Source organism: Triturus cristatus, unplaced genomic scaffold, assembly GCF_964204655.1.
Source record: "Triturus cristatus unplaced genomic scaffold, aTriCri1.1 SCAFFOLD_299, whole genome shotgun sequence".
Classification (NCBI taxonomy): domain Eukaryota; kingdom Metazoa; phylum Chordata; class Amphibia; order Caudata; family Salamandridae; genus Triturus; species Triturus cristatus.
In genome coordinates, this window is record NW_028187496.1 from 535,385 (window position 1) to 552,321 (window position 16,937).

The 16,937-nt window shown below is 43.5% G+C and overlaps 1 protein-coding gene across 1 annotated transcript in view; it reads right to left on the bottom strand.

The window, feature by feature from the left end:
- LOC146771122 (reticulocalbin-2-like) overlaps positions 1-16,937 on the bottom strand; it is a 136,462-nt gene that overhangs the window by 65,932 nt on the left and 53,593 nt on the right. Inside the window, exons 4-5 of the mRNA XM_085640331.1 lie at positions 12,179-12,375; positions 10,714-10,827 (exon numbers count right to left, since the gene is read on the bottom strand). Of these exons, the coding sequence (XP_085496457.1) occupies positions 10,714-10,827; positions 12,179-12,375 (311 nt within the window). The remainder of the gene's footprint in view (positions 1-10,713; positions 10,828-12,178; positions 12,376-16,937) is intronic.

The window sequence follows — 16,937 nt, forward strand, 5'->3', positions numbered from 1 at the left end:
GCAAATTAAACTAAACAGATTGGAAGCGAGATTAATTGAGAAATACCATACTGCTGTAAGGGGCCTTAATGACAGGGATGAGATTTGGGCACTATTACAATAAATTGGTTTCCTTTGTATGGAGAAAATGACAATATGGATCAGAAGAATGTAAGGAGTGGCGTTCCAATAATGGGTATTAAGGCACTATCACTAACATAAGAAATTAATTTTTGGATTCTCAACTATTTTTACTTTCTTTTTACTTTCTTTTTCTTTTCTATCACCTTTTTAGTTTTGTTTATTGTACAGGTGTGGATTGAGTTATTTAGAGAAATATTGATAAGAGAAGATATCCCCTCTGTGTAGATAACGCTCTGTGTAGATAACGCTATGTGAGATACCTTTATCAAAGATAATTTACTGTCATTGATGATATATAAAGAAGTACCCTATTATACCAAGAGATTAGATCACTGAGATCATTGGTCCAGTTCTTTAGATATTTGGTCATACAATAAGGAGTTGTCTAGGTGCCTTTGCACGTTTAATTGTGTGATGAGGCGCGACAGCCTTTAGAAATAGTAGTCCGCTTTCGACATCCATTTGAACACATTGGTCCGTTTTTAGTGTCTAATACCATCGAGTTTATATGGAGACCTACTTCCGCGTTGTGCGCGGCGACCCGAATGAAGTACGCGGTAGAAGGAGAGAGGATGTTGAGCTCTATTTTCCAACAATAGAAGGTATGTTTATAGGATCAGGCTATAGAAAGACATTACGTGAACCTTGGACATATCGAGTGAAAGTCGATTGAATAAATGAGCTTCCCCTTTATCTATGTAGAGTGATGTCACCAGGAATAACTCGTCACTGAGGGGAATATGTGGTAGAAGAAGACAGAAGCAAGAGCGTTATTTCGCAGCGAAAAAAGGTACTTAAATACGACAATGCTGTAGAAATATATAACGCGAACATTAGAGATATTAAGCGGGAATGGACTTATTATTTGGTTTCCCTTTTGTTGGTCGATAGTGATGTTGCCAATAAAGAATCGTCAGTAGCAGAGAAAGAAAACATACGCATCAGAAAGTGCAAGGTATGAGTAGTAGGTTCCAGAGGTTTAAATTTGAATGTATAAATATTATATTACACACATAAGTAATAGATGTTTCCACATGTTTTTTGTATTAGGTAAAAAAAAGAATAAAATATAAAAGAATATATTTCCAAAGAGAAGCCCACCTCAGAATTTCAGTTCGCACTACGAATCTCCCGGCTTTCATTCAGTGAGTAAAGTATTTTACTGATAAATAGTAATGACCAGTAGGTAAGAGATACATCCTACTACACTAACTTGCCTTAAATAGTTGGGAACTTATTCGGCGAAATATAGGGATATCTTTCTAGTGATTGAGACAGTGAGGCAATTAGATATAGCCACATGTGGTAGTCTTTGCGAATAGGTGACGGTTTGTGCATGCCTGAACACATTAAATTAGTACTTTCTCTGAGCACATTTTAATTTTGAGCCACTTGTAAATATACTATTCTTTTTGCAACAAAGGCACAATATATGGTGTGTTAACTAAGTGGTTGGACGCCTCTTCAGACAAATACTTTAACATAAATATTCGAACATTTGTTTGACACACGAGTTTGTGGTTCCCATGAATGTATATATGTAAATAATGATAACATGTTGTACATATCGAGTAAAAAAGGTGTATTTAATTTTTAGGTTGAATTTCGAATTTACACATTCAACTGCCCTAGTCCTGAAGAGGCCTAAAATTATTACGGCTGAAACGCGTCGACATATAATTGGAAGACACTCAGATGAATTCAAATATGATTATATAGATACAAAGAATACTCTATGAATATATGGTTGAACAGATAAACCTTCGAGTTTTTCTAAAAGAGTGATCTTCATCATTAAGGAATGCGGTTGTGACAAAGTATTGAAAGCATCCAGATTAATTAGTAGGGCAATGAGACATGGTGTAAAATGTAAATATGAAATATAAATATGTGTATATATATATGTAGAATTTGTTATATATATTACAAAAAATAAAATAGCAATGATTGTTTCTGACACTTATTAGTCAAAGTGTATATATATATTTGTGCTGGTCTCCCCTTTTTTGACATAGGATTTAAATATTTAAATATTTAGATTTATCTATAAAAATAACTTGTACAAAAAGAGATAACTAATCTACCTCTTTATTGAATAATATTGTGGATCAATCCCGAGGCATTATTTTCTGTTATAACTTGTTTCTGCTAAGTAGAGCTCTCCAACCATTCTGGTTCCATGAGGGCCGGACTGGGAACCAAAACCGGCTGTAAAGTAGATGTTCATGTATTAAAGCATGAAATAAATCCAAAGTAGATCGAAGAAAGTTGATCTTGAAGCTTTATTCAAGTGAACACCAACACAGAACTGGAGTGCATCCTCCCCATCTGAAGTACGAACGGCAACTGTCCACTGACACCGTTCATACTTCAGAAAGTAGGTTAGACGCACGGGAATGCATCTTCGAGTGATGCTCATTTAAATAACATCAAACAGCATGCGCGTGTAACCTCACCACGTGCATGCAAGTTACAAGCCACGAGCTCTACAAGCAACACGAGCTCGTTCCCCATATAACACATGTGAAGTATATTACACCGGCCCTGGCAAAGTGCTTGCCGTTGAGCTCATTGCCAGGGCCGGTTTTCGGCCGATTTTGTTACGGGGCCGATTTTGCAGCAAACGGCCCCCAGGGGCCCAAAACCGGGCCCCACCCATGCGGCCCACCAGGGAGATTGCCCGGTGCTCGCTACGGCCAGTCCGGTCCTGGGATCCATACACACTCACTGAACCGGTACTGGAAACCTAACACAGCATTCACACAAAAACTATTTAAATGAGCCATTCTTATAACATAGATATCAACTTCTGTAAAGAGAAGGACTGAAAGACTCTCGGATATCATATCAACAGTTTGGAGGAAACATCTTGGAAAGAAGGAATAAATACAAGTTAACCATCCTCTTAGTACTTGTACTGGAGCCCCCCTCGCCTTTACACCAGAAAATTCACTGAAACAACCTTCACTAATCTCATCTGTTTTCAACATCCTTTTTAAACTGTATTTAAGGTTATGTTGCAGGATGTCATTTGTTTATTTCATTGTTTTTATAAAGTTGTGTTGAGTCTTCAAGGCTTAAAGTCTTGGCGAGGAAAAACTTTGGTCCTGATTTAGTGTTTGGCAGAGGGTACTTTATTGCAACAGCAAGGAGTACTCTCTCTGTCAAATGCTTAGTTCGCAATCTGATTTACAGGTGGGTGAACCCTTAGTATCTCGGCAACAGAGCCTACTCTAGCTCTGTCACAGAGATAGTGTTCATATGGCCCTGACAAGAAGTATGAGTTGTTGGAGTTTTGGCTGTTTGACCACTTGCTCAATTTAGATTGGGTGGGCGAATGACTATTTGTCACTGTCTATCACCGAGGGGTAAAACCAGGGTTAAGGAACAGTGAAAACACTTAAGTGACCCCCAACACCATGGGAGACATCTCTCATCGTGGGGGTGGGTTGGGAGTCAGTTTCTAAAAAGCTAAAATATGTTAAAATTTGGACGAGCGTCAGTCAATTTGACAGTGACATTCATCAAACATTTACCACTTTGGCCTGAGCCGTGAAGGCGGCTCCTGTCAATAACAAGAGATGTCCGAAGGGCGGGAAGAGATCTCTAAATGCGTAATGCGGGTTCTCCATCAAAGCGACTGAGAATCCTGATGGAGTACAAACCGTACAATGTACTATAAAATAAGTCCCTATGTAACATTATGAATGAAGTTGTATACACAAAAAACCCACACAATCCATGATATATGGTGGAAGGCTACACCGTGCTGCTTTGGTAAATAAACGCCTTCTTCTTAACATAAACATTGTGTCATCCTTGGACTTTTCAAAAGACATAGCCATCTTCAAGTAGCATGAATTTTAAAGATAGAAAGTTAATCAAAAATACATACATAATGATTAGAGTTTCAGCACATACCACTTTAAAATGATCTACTTTTAAACTACATTTTCTGAGAAATTACGTTTTTATAATGATTCACAATAACATATTCTACTGCTCTGAATATATTTCCTGCAACTGAAGTTAAATAGTATCTGTTACACAAAAGTGGAAAAAGCTAAAGAAAAAGAAAGGGCTGATAACGAGTGCGGCGGTCTTCAGGCGGTGGAGCAGCGGAGGCTTAATGTAACATGCTGAGCGGGACTGGCACATTCCGCTGAGCATATTACGAGTTCCTCCACCACCAGCCATTACACAGCGGGCTCCCCATCATGAAAAGGCTTGAAGTGAGGAAAAAGGGGGGCCCTATAGGGCCCCATGCCCCCTCCGTCATGGGGATGCATTCGGGAGGGCACAACATATGTCCCCCTGCCTGCTATCCCTCCCAGTTCCAGCATGACATGGCCATCACCGTCCATGCTGTGCCAGAACGTTTTTGCCGTTCCCATTGCGGTGCCTGTTTTTCTGGCACTGGTATGGGAAAGGTGAAAAGACCGTCCGCCTGCACGAGAAAAACTCGTAATCAGGCGGGCGGTCTTTGCACGGCTTTGGAGCAGCCGCACCGGCGGAGAGCCAGCACAATTGCGCCAAAGTCATAATCAGTCCGAAAGATTTTCACGATTTTCACAGAACATGACATACTTTCACAATTCAAACTTAAAAAGCACTTTCACCATCTGTGCAAATGATGCCGGACATTTGAAAATATTTCATTTAATGCATCGAATACAAGTTAAAGAATATCTATGGGGGCAGTAGAGGGCGCACAGCAAGATGGCTGCTCTTTAGTGCAGCTCTGCCGGCCGGACACTCAATCCGATCATTATCCTGCTCTAAATTTGGCCTCCATCGTGGCCGAATCGCTGTGGTGGGATTAGTGCCGGCGGTGGAGCGGCGGTCCGCTCAAAATCCTACAGTTGAAGATCACTGCTGCCGCAGCCCTAATTGCAACATGGCGGCTCTGTGAGCCGGTAGAGGCCCCTGTGGGGAGATGGTAGTGGGGCTGCTGAGGAGGTGCTGTGCGGGCCTGCATGGACTGTGGGCACTTGTGGGAAGCCTGCGACTCGACACCCCGCACTGAAGCTAAGTGAGCGTTGTGGCTATTCTTTGGCGACGAGATCCAGAGCTGCAGCGGTGCAGTGGATGGTCCCTGGTCCCACCTTCATCGATACCCACTACCTCGACCCCGCATTAACCGCTGTGGCCGCGAGGTCCGGTGGAGACCCCGGCCGGGAGTTGGAGGATCGGGCTGTTGCGGAAGTGCAGAGCGGACCTATGTGAACAGATGGCCCCTGTGAATGACTGCGCCTGCTGGGCACCAGTTGAACAGGACATAGCCAGTGCGGCCTGCAGCGGACAAGCGGCCTGATCGGAGGTGGCCACCCAGAGAGTGAAACTGCTTCGCCCAGCAGACAAGGTATTGTACTGCGTCCCGATCCCTGCGCCACGTTAAACCTATATCAGAGTTGCGCCCTCGTGGGACCCCGGCGCGCTGCGGATGTGCGGACCATACATATCAGCTTGAAATGGTGGTGGCGTCATTTCCACTGGGAAGCCTTCCCTGCCGGGAGGCTGCGCCCCAGGCAGTGACGGCAGCAGCTGCGGGAGCTTCCCTGTGGCCGTGGGCAGGCTAGTTTAGAGGCCTGCGCTACTGAAGCCGCTCCTAGGAGACTCCTGTGGCGTCCTAAGACAAGTCCCAGGGCCAGTGTGAGGTTTGATGCACGACGCAAGACATTCCAGGCCTACAGAAACTGGTGTGACGGCTCGGTTTGAGTCACATCGGCAGGAGGGTCTTGCGCTGGTGGCGCTCTCTACATGGGGTGTCCCATGGTCCCCTGTCCCCCAGTGAGGCCATGTTAAGAAAATAAACAAGCATAGGTGTGGATGGATCGGGGAGTACCTACCTGCTCCCGGTCCAGCGTGAAGTGGGACTCTGGAAGATCACTGAACTGCCTTTGACGCAGCATATGTAATAGGAAACCACTACAGTTGCCTACTGAGCTGGTTGGGAACCTGCTGTGCCTGGTGCGGTCCCCAGTTGGGTGTAAAAGTCCTGTTGGGCCAGGGTCGCTGCAAGGTGTAAAGTTGGTCTGCGAGACGCGATCCACACGTACAACTGTGGCTAATACGGAAAAAATGGGTAAATCAGACAAGAATCAGTCTCGTCTCACCTTCGAGCTGCGGAAACCTGGCAAATCGCAGCCGAGGACAACATCAGACTCAGAGCTTGACGCCCCCTCTGAGGGTACAACATCACTTGAAGCCACTCTCCTCGCTATGTAAAGCAGCCTGCAATCCACAGAAGGCAAAATTGATGCTCTCAATTTCAGAATGTATTATATGTCAGCGAAACTTGATAAGCATGGCGCTAGATTGGGAGAGGCTGACAAGCGCATCTCTGATGCAGAGGACAGTCTACAAAATGTTGCATCAAAACCCTCAAAATGGAAAAGGTGCTCGCGGTTATCCAGGCGAAAAACGAGGACCATGAGGCTAGGTCACGATGCAAAAACCTATGTATCAGGTGCCTGCCAGCATCAACCAACACGGGGAGACTAGAGTCCTATTTTGACGAAATGCTCCGTGAGATCTTTGGAACAGAGAACCTGTCAACTATGCTGGTCGTCAAGAAAGTCCATTGCTCGCTAGCTGTCCGCCCGCGTCCAGGCACTCCGCCAAGGCCAATCATTGCCCGCCTGCTAAATTATAGGCACCAAGACTCAGTCCTGCACATGTCCCGTGAGAAAGGCACCATCAATTTTCGTGGAAATGGCCTGGCCTTTTGCCCGGATTTCACTGCTACGGTCCAGGCGGCGAGGCGGGAATTTCAGATGGTTAAGAAACTGTTAATTGCAGAGAATATCCTGTACGCCATGTTATATCCAGCTCGACTGCGAATTGGTACAGAAGGTAAAGCCAGAATCTTTACTAACCCAAATGTGCTACGGACTACGCAAAATCACTCAAGCGGAGCCGACACAACACTTCTGGAACTCTTGAGGAGGAAGAGGACTGAGGGCCGCTGTTCTGCATGAACTACTGTGGCTATTTAGGTCCTATAACTGCAATTTGGGGTGGAAGCTGTTGCTAGAGACCTAGCCTAATGGTATTCGTATTTGTGGGGGATGATTGAACAATGTTGATTCCGTATGACTGCTTCCCATTGGTGCGTAAGTATTGTAATACCACGGTTGCCATGGACCTCATATACACGCGCCCTCCTGTGTATGGATACATGGCTAATGAGCGATATCTGTGTGTGTGTTCGGCCACCTCCCATTCATCTGGGAGGTTGATTGCACTCTGGTGTTCCCCCATGGGTGTACCCCACTTCTATTTGTGGGTTATATTAATTAGTTTTTGGGATGATTTTGACAAGTTGAGGGTGCTTAAGTGGGTGAGGGGAGGGATGTTTGTTTATGCTTCGATACAGGTGCAGTGCAGGCCGCATGCGTTGGTAGATCCGACATGCAGTGCTGTCAGAAACCTCTGTAATAATTGCAATAGCAGGTCACTTATAAGTATGGAAAAGCCCCGGTAGTACCATTAAATTGTTAACATGGAATATGCGTGCCCTCAATAACCCTAAAAAAGATCCGTAAGGTGCTGGCATATTTAGGCAGGCAAGACATCCAAGTGGCTTTCTTACAGGAGACACATCTCACTAAACACACGGAACAGAATGTGGGAGCGCACTGGGTTGTGGTCAGGGTTGCGTTGTCATATTCCACATACTCGAGAGGTGTGCTGATACTGATAAGGAAGGGGACCCCGTTCACACTGCAGGGTTGCTTGGGAGGCACAAGATTTCTATTTGTAAATTCCTGTGGTCCTCCTAATGTGCATGACCCCGCGTTCTATAATGATATCTGGAGGCGAATGGCGGCGTTGCCCTCCGCAGCGGTGATTTGGGGTGGCGATTTGAATGTGTACCTAGACTCGCAACTGGACAGGTCCGCCAATACGGTATGGCATGGCAAACATGCTGCACAGATGACAAGTTAAATAATGGAGGCGGAGGGCCTCGTCGACGTGTGGCGCAGCCGCAATCCTAATGTTCGTGTCCACTGTGCATGGCTTGTGGTCCAGGTTAGACTACTGGCTGGTATCCAAGGAGGTTAGTGCATGGACCTTGTCGGTCCGCCATCTTGCCAAGACACTTTCTACTCATGCCCCTGTGCTCTTGGAGTTGGCCGTACCGACCCTCTCGAGACCAGCATTCCAATGGCGCCTACAGTCGTCGTCATTGCTTGATCAAGTATTTCGTGCCACGATTGGGTCCGCTATCGCCAACTTTTTTGTGGAGAATGAGGGCACGGTTGAGGAGTCTCGGACTCTGTGGGAGGCCTTTCAAATTAATATTCGCAAGGATTGCATAGGAGCCCAGGCCGGGGTCTTAAAGTCATTACGAACCAGGCTGCGTATGTTGGAGGATAAGATATGTGAGCTTGAATGTGCATATGCATGGGCCAAAGCAAACAAAAGGAGATGATGGATGGAGCGCTGAACCTTTTCAGACACTCACCCCCAGTCACAGATCTGGGTTGAATCCATCATCGTTCTTTAGCTCACTTCGCCACCCCAGTTCAGACATAGCTATATGCAAATCAGTCTTGACCCTGTGCCACATGGTAACAGTCCAGCTCGAACTGCCAAGCCATGTCTTCCCTGGACCGGAAACAAGCATCCTGGGAGTATGTCTGCTTCAAGCGATACTCAGACCTTGGTTTTAATTGGAGCAAGTCTACGGTGTTTCCCCTTACAGAATGCACAAGTGTTGGTGTTGGAGTTCCCGCTGGTTTAGTCGATTGAACCTGTGCGATATTTGGGTGTCTGGGTGCACAGGGACCCTGAAACTGTAATCGGCATGGACTATGGATGTGTGATCGCAAAACTGGGTGATCAGGTTGCTAGATAGACCCCACCTCCCTCTGTCCCTTGCCGACAGCATAGGTGCTACCAAAATGACAATTCTCCCCAAATTGTTATATTTGTTGGTGAATATCCCCTTACCACTTAATAGAGCTATCTTTCAGGCCATGCAGTCATGTTTACTGGGACTGGTTTGGGCAGGTAAAAAACCGAGATGTAGCTGGGAAACACTAGCTTTACCATTTGAAAAGGGAGGCTTCGAAGCCCCAGATCTGCATCTATATTATCTCTGTGAACAAGCCCAATTTGTGCATTATTGGCACTTCTCCCAGCGTTACCTGCCACACTTGTCGGTGGAGGCGGACAATACTCATCTGATCCCACTGACTGCTATGGTACTACAACACAAAACACTGGGAAACAAGAAAGAGTTCTATACAGTTGCGTGCACCGTTGGTGCATGGAGGGTCTTGGATACTCGTGCAGGATATGAAAATGTATATGCACCTGCCATGCCGATTGAAGCACACCCAGATATCTCGGTGACGCGTGAGAAGGCGGGACATGTACCTAAATGGACAGTTTTTATCCCTAAATTACTTCACAGCGGGGACCCGATACAGTGCGATGCAGGGATTTGTTTACACCAGGCTGCGAATAGCTGTTAGGGTCCTAGACCCAGGATTCCCAGAGGAGCCGAGAATGCTGAAAGCATTACAAATTGCTTCAACAGCGGGGCAATTTAAAGGGCTTATTACCCAGCTGTATAATGCCTCCCAAAGAGAAACAGATAGCTCCACCTCCTTTGACAATTGGGATAGACATTTGGATCTGCCACTGACCAGGGAGGATTGGGTAGCATGCTGTGCATTGACAGGCCGCCTCACGGCCAACTGTAATCTCCGTATAATTAATTTTAAATTACTGAATCAAATGTATTATACCCGATGAGATTGAAGATATATGGGCTGCCCAAGGATACTAGATGCTAAGATGCGGGGAGGATGGGGCAGATTTCACACATTTGGCTTGGCCATGTAGCTCTATTAATGACTTCTGGATGAATGTTACCCGGACACTCACGTGGATTATAATGGAAACTGTAGAATGCTCACCCGAAATATGCCTACTGGGTCTGGTAAAAAAGAGTTCAAGCCATGCAACAGGCGCATTGCAGCCGTCACTACTTTACTGGCGAAGCGAATGATTGCTAAACACTGGGGTGGGAAAACAGCACCTAAGGTGGGACAGTGGTTGAAAGAGCTTGTTTATTGTAAAGAACAATTGGACACTTATGCAGAGGAACTGCCAGAGGCCTCTAGACTTAAAAACCTCTGGGCCCCGCTTACATGCTACTTGTTAGAACACCCGGATGCGGTATAAGATTCTAGCATTGAGTGGACAGCACTGTGTCAACTATAATGTTTCACTATTATATTATTCATGTCAATTGACAGTATTGGATTTGTAAGTGGGAACATGGTACTGCATAACACCAGTTCTGCATCTATTGATTTTCTTTTTATGTTTGCTGTTTTTTATTGTCACATCTCCGTTATAACATATGGTATACATCCATGATGTTATGGCGACCAATGTGAAATATAATGCAAAATGTATTGCTGTATTATGTCTGAGAATTATGGTTAATAAAACTTATTTTTAAAAAAAAGAATATGTAGAACACCTTCATGTCATCCAGGACTGAATGTGAGATGAAACCACAGACACAGTTCATGCAACGCGCCAGTGTGAAGATGGAACAAACATTACCGTCATGTGCTCGGTCTCTTCAGGGTGTTCAAAATCTGTGAATTCAGTTACATTCAGCCCAGGTACCCCATCTCTGTCAGCATGTTCAAAACGCTTCTTGTCCTTCAAGTGAATCTTTAAAGACAACATTGTTTTTAAAATCTATTAATTTCTAAATAAAATTGAATAACAAAAGGAATTTAAAAGAACTAACAAGTCATACGTTTGCATATTTTAAAAAACATTTTTTGCAGTATTTAGTAGCTCTTTTGCACGTGGGCTAATTTACTCTCCATGAGAAGTACAAAGGTAATTGCCACCCAATGTCTGATATTAAACCATTTCTTGTTTAATTTCTGACCAAATCTAGTCACATATGCTGACTTCAGACCAGTGAAAGCCACCCTGAATTTCTTCAGGGTGGCTTTCGGGAATGAGATTTCTCTCTTTCTTGCCCTCCATCTTCCTCTATCCTGCCCCCAATAAAGTGAACAAGTGGGCAACCTCTACCGGGGCTAGGCCCGGCTAGCTCTGGGCAAACAAGATCAACGGTGCTTTTTACAGATATCACTATTGAGTAGGTGGGGCAACATTTAGAGGATTCTTTGGGCATATTAGGCCCTTCCCGTTCCATTGAGAGCCATAAATCTGAAACAAAATGAGTGATCAAGCAGTGGGAGGGTGCACTCTGCAGGTCTAAATCTAGGTAGGTGCACAGGACACTCAACATAGTGGGGGAAGGAAGTCTCAGGCAACGTCATCCTTTTTTCTATAGAGGGCCTGAGATGCCCGCTTTCAAAAGGGGTGAGGAGGGCCCATCACTCACCTATGCTCTATGGAACTGGTCGCAGAGCAATCTCCTTAGCCATTTCTCCAATTCTGACTGATCACTCTCTGGCATTGCTTTCAACCAGGACATTACCAAATGGTAATAATAAATTCTGGTATACTACTTAATCAGTATTTCTTTCAAAATGAGGGTACTATAGTCTGTGAGAAAATAATCAATTTAAAACATTTCCCCTGCAAAAAAAGAAACTGCCTCTGCAAAGATTCATTTATAGAGAAACTCACGGCTCCCAAATCCCACACATTGTCATAACATTGAACAGGCTAGGAATTTGAGGGGTACAAAAAACAGAGAGCACATAAGTATGCAGAGCTTTCATTATTTTGGGCACGGACTAGGAGTTTAGTAAGTCACAACAAAAAGGGATGGAAAATACAATGATACTCCAAATACACTTGTAGCACTGAAAATCAAAACAAAGGTTTCAATCCTTACAACAATTAGGGATAAATAACAAAGCTGTCCAGTTTCTCAACTTCCAAAAGTAGTGAGCACAGAAGACTGTGGAAGGGAGGATTCTGCCCCTTTAAAACTGTGAGGACCAAAATCTAGGAGAAACCTCCTTAACGGCAATAAGGTTCCAAATCATGTGGACATCAGGGTGTACACTAACATTTCCAATATATTTTTCCTTACCTGTCTAAATGATTCTTCTTCGTAATCATCCAGTGCCGTGTTTTCATCAAAGTCTATAAAGCGATCATACATTTGAATATTGTACTCTTCCCAAGTTACAACTCCATCACCATCGTGATCATATTCGATAAACTGTTGTTTTGCATCTTCATCTCTATAATGCTTGAAAGACTTTTGGATCCAGTAACTGATTTCCGCTGCAAAGTGTGTTAAGCATCTCACAATCAGTTTTCATGTCTTTAACACAAACTTGTCAATGATCAAAAAACATTTTTAAAACAAATGGAAAATGTTTTATAATGTAGTGCAGTTAGTTCAATTTAATTTGCCAAAACATGTCTTACATACTAGGTAGAATCAGTGGCAAAACAAAACAAAACCACTAAAAATCAGCAACTGCACCATTACATTCAAAACAAATTACCAACGATCTATACCCCTGCCCTTACAATCTATACAGCTTTTATATTCTTTTACACGCGAGAGAGATTTTATGGGAAGAAACAGTTATCTATTTCTCTGTGTCACAGCACAGGCCTCGCAGGAGTTTCAAGGTGTCATTGGGAAGGTTGCATTATTCAGATGAGTTTCCAGTCATTTTGTGGGGTCATGCACACGTGAGGGTGAAGCAATATTCCCTCTTGGTACCAGAGGTGGTGCAGACTGGGGAGTGCTAGCTGTCCATCTGGAATTCAGGCAAAGGAAACCCGAATGGATGCCCTTGATTTCAATGCCAGGTTGGAAGGAGCTACACATGAAATGTGTCACAGACTTGAGTTATACCAGGGTGTGCTTGGCATGGTCCACCTCTTAAAAGGGAAAATAATATTTCTAGGATTCTATGATGCCTGGTGTCTTCTTTTTTTGTCCACGTATCACCATAGCATTCTGCAAGTCTTGGACCGTTTTTTCTGGCGCCCTTTTACATCTTGGTCCGTTGCATTTAAGAACGCCGAGCCTCCAAAGCTCTTAACGCGTCTAAGGGGGCAGAGAAACCTCCCAGCCTGCCATGATTGGTGTAATCATAGGACTATGGGAAAATTGTTATTTTCAAAACCACAGCCCTACTTTATGCCACAGTGCTAACTTGCCCATGATATAAAGTCCTGCCAGATTTCCCCCGACCCTCGAAGATTGCACTCAACATTTTGCTCGTCCACTTGACTGCTTTCAGCCATCCTGTAGGGTGTGGAGGCACAGGATCTATCCAGTATTTACAGAGCTCACGTCTGGCCAGTTGCAATAGCTAAAATATCAAGCCCCTTTGCTTACTATTTGAGGTGAAATGTAGATTATTGTCCACCCCTAGGAGTACTAGAGTCGCTGTCAGGTTGATGGATTTCCCTAAAATGTCTCCTATCGTAGTTTCAACCGCCTTCCAATATTCTTTTATGGCGGGGCACGTAAATAAAATATGTATTTCATTTGCTTTTGGAAGATCGCATCTATTACAACTGGGGACAGGCTGTAACGCAAACTTGGCTAATCTTTGGCGAGTCCAGTACTGTCTATTTACTACAAAAAAGTGATGTCTTTTAAAATTTGCTGGTGTGACTATTGAATATAGTAATTTTAATGAGTCTGACCAAAGCAAATGTAAATCCTCATCCGGAAGTATGTCCCGCCAAACCGCATATGGGGGGTCTCCATTTTCATTTCCTCTGCTTCCAGGAATTTCCAGTACCACATAGAGACTTCTTTACGTTTTACCCTTACATCTTGAAGAGTGGCTTCAAAGTCCCAAACCCCCCCTATCTCTTGGAGAGTTGTTGAAAACCATGACATAAGCTGAAGATATTTAAACCTTGATAATCTATTACCGGTTTCGCGCTCAGCACCTCTCAAGGCAACAAGTCAGCTGCTGATATCAAGCCCCCCCATCTGGACAAGTTGCTTGTTTCAAAGGCAAAGTCAATCCATCCTTCAGGCATTCTGGTGTCCCTGGGGAATCCCAGATCGGTGCGAATTCCGAATAATACCCTATTTTCATCATCTTCCTCACTGCACTTCATAGTGTTAAGGCCGTTTTTAACACCTTCAACCTCACTTTTTTGAAGTATTTTTGGGCTCCAAATTTATATAGAAAGGCTGTTGCCCCCCCACTCCTTGGTCATTTCCCTAATAAAACTCCCCAGGTAGAAGAATCAGGCTGCCCTATAAGCATTCTGAGGTTTTTAAATTGGAATGCCATGCAGTAAAGATTCAGATCTGGCAGGGCCAACCCACCCTTCTGGAGGCGGCGCCGTAACTTTTTTCCAGCAAGCCGTGTTCTCCAGGAGGCCCCAATAAAACTAGTTATTTTCCCTTGTATTTTATTAATTATTTTCTTGGGGAATATCTGTGGGATGCAATTAAATAGATATGTCAGCTTTAACAGAATGGAAATGTTTACCAACTTTACCCTCCCATAGATGGTTAATGGGAGGTTCTTACACCTAGATAATGACCGATCAACCTCGTTGGCCACCCTGTTTAGGTTTCGCAACGGGATCTCGTCCATTTTATTTGCTATGAAAATCCCTAAATACTTTATCTCAGCGCACACTCTTCCTCCCCAACCCTCCAAATTCCAGCTCATTACCTCTGTCTTAGAAATATTCACTAAATATCATGATACCGCCCCAAATTCTTTTGTTAACTGCTCCACCGTTGACAGTGTTCGCGTTGGATCTGGTGTGTATATCATCAGATCATCCGCATATAATGCTATTTTACTACGAGAGGGGAGTGAATGAATTGGGATTATCTGTTCATCTTTCCTCAACCGGTGTGCTAATGGTTCGATATATATCGAAAAGGAGGGGGGACAGGGGGCAACCCTGTCTCGTACCCAAGGATATTAAAGCTGGATGTCAGGGAGCCATTTAAGAGAATTTTAGTGGTAGGGCGTTCATATAATTCTTTTAATGCTGTTATACAGTCTATGCCAAAGCCCATTGATTCCAGAACTGCCCAGAGGAAAGCCCAGGTAACACGACCAAATACCTTGGCAGCATCGATGATAATTACTGCCAAAGGGATCTTACGTGCAATTGCCAAATCAATGGTCCCAATCAGAGATAACGTTAAATCCTGAATTTGCCTTTTCGGGATAAAGCCCTTCTGATCTATATCGATTAATTGCGAGGCTACCTTTGCCATTCGCCCTGCTAGAATGCCAGTATAGATCTTGTAATCTACATTTAGCAGGGAGATAGGTCTATATGAGTCTGCTCTCCTCGAGTCCTTTGCGGGTTTTAGAATCAACGCTATTGTGGCTTCGCGCCATGAATTTGGGATCTGTTCTTACCCCTTATAAATAGAATTGAACAACAGCTTCATTTCGGAAACTATTTCATCAGCAATTAGTTTATATACCTCAACCGGCAGAGAGTCCAGACCCGCTGCCTAGCATTCTTTAGATGAGATAGCTGTTCTCTTATTTCTTCCTCAGTCTGGTGTCTTAAAGAAAGAATGTTGTGATGGAAAATGATTAATGTCGGAAGCCAGATGTGGCTACATGTAGAAGTACTGTAGGGAGCCACTGACTGCACTTCACATGAAAGTGGATCAGAATACATTCTCCCCTGGACAGCAAGACCACGGTCTATTAGTTTTGCCCCGATAAGCTCCACTGGCCTGAGATGCAGCGATGACAATTAATTCTGAGCTTCACACCTGGAAAAGCCTCACCTTGCAGCTATTGTAGCTAATTATTGTTCTCCGCATAAACTAGACAACAAACACTCCAACTCCTCCTTTACTTGATGAGTGGGCTTTTAACAGTCATGCACAGAGGGTATGGTTTTATACTTTGAAAAAGCCCTGAATGGAGGATGAAACATTGATCCTTACAGTGGATGACTGCAAGACAACCGATTTTTAAGATGGACATTTATCTAAATATAAAAATATATGTTGTTCCTTTCTACATTTGCAGTACTGGTCATTGGAAACTTAGACAAACTGATCTGGAGAGATTCAAAGCGAGGCATATTGTTTAGGTTGGGTTTAATTACTATTGAAATGTCATATAGGTTTTTATTGTTTTCCATCAACTGTATGCTGTTTCCTTAACTTTAAGGATTCTTGGACTTGGCGTAATTATAATGTTGCCTTTCAGTCGTAGCTTTGATGACACTGATCACCAAGGTATTTCTGTTACAATCTTCTGTTGACCTTGGCATCTTCCGGATGCAAGAAATCATGGTGTTTCCCATTGATTGCATTGGTCTTGTTGTCAAAATGTAATCATTGAAGCGATGTTTTCTCTGAAGGATAGATAAAACTCTCTCCTCCTAAGCACTTTAGAGTCTTGTATGGCTCCTGGAAATTGAACCTTCTTATGGATGATTCAGATGGGATTTTTGACATTTCACACATTGCGTGGCAAAGGTATTCTCTGCAGTGCATTCAAGGTTTTTTTTTTGTTCACTCAATGGTAATTTATCTCGCTGGTTTATCATTCAAGTATTGATAAAGAAAAAATTTTTTATTCCTGAGAGTTATCTAATCCTGCTAAGCACTTGTACAAGGTTCTAGGGGAAGACTATGAGCTGAGTGGCTGGATACTGAACTAGTATGGCTTATCTGTTTATTATTTGTAAAGTGTAAACTTCAAGGCAAGGCCAAATTTCGTTAACCATTGAATACATTAAACATAAATAAAACAACCAGAAAACAAAACTATGATGGATACAAACAAAATATACAAACACCGACTACAAAGATAATTCCTGCCTAACAAACCCCTTTGACAATAATTCCAGTAACCTATTTG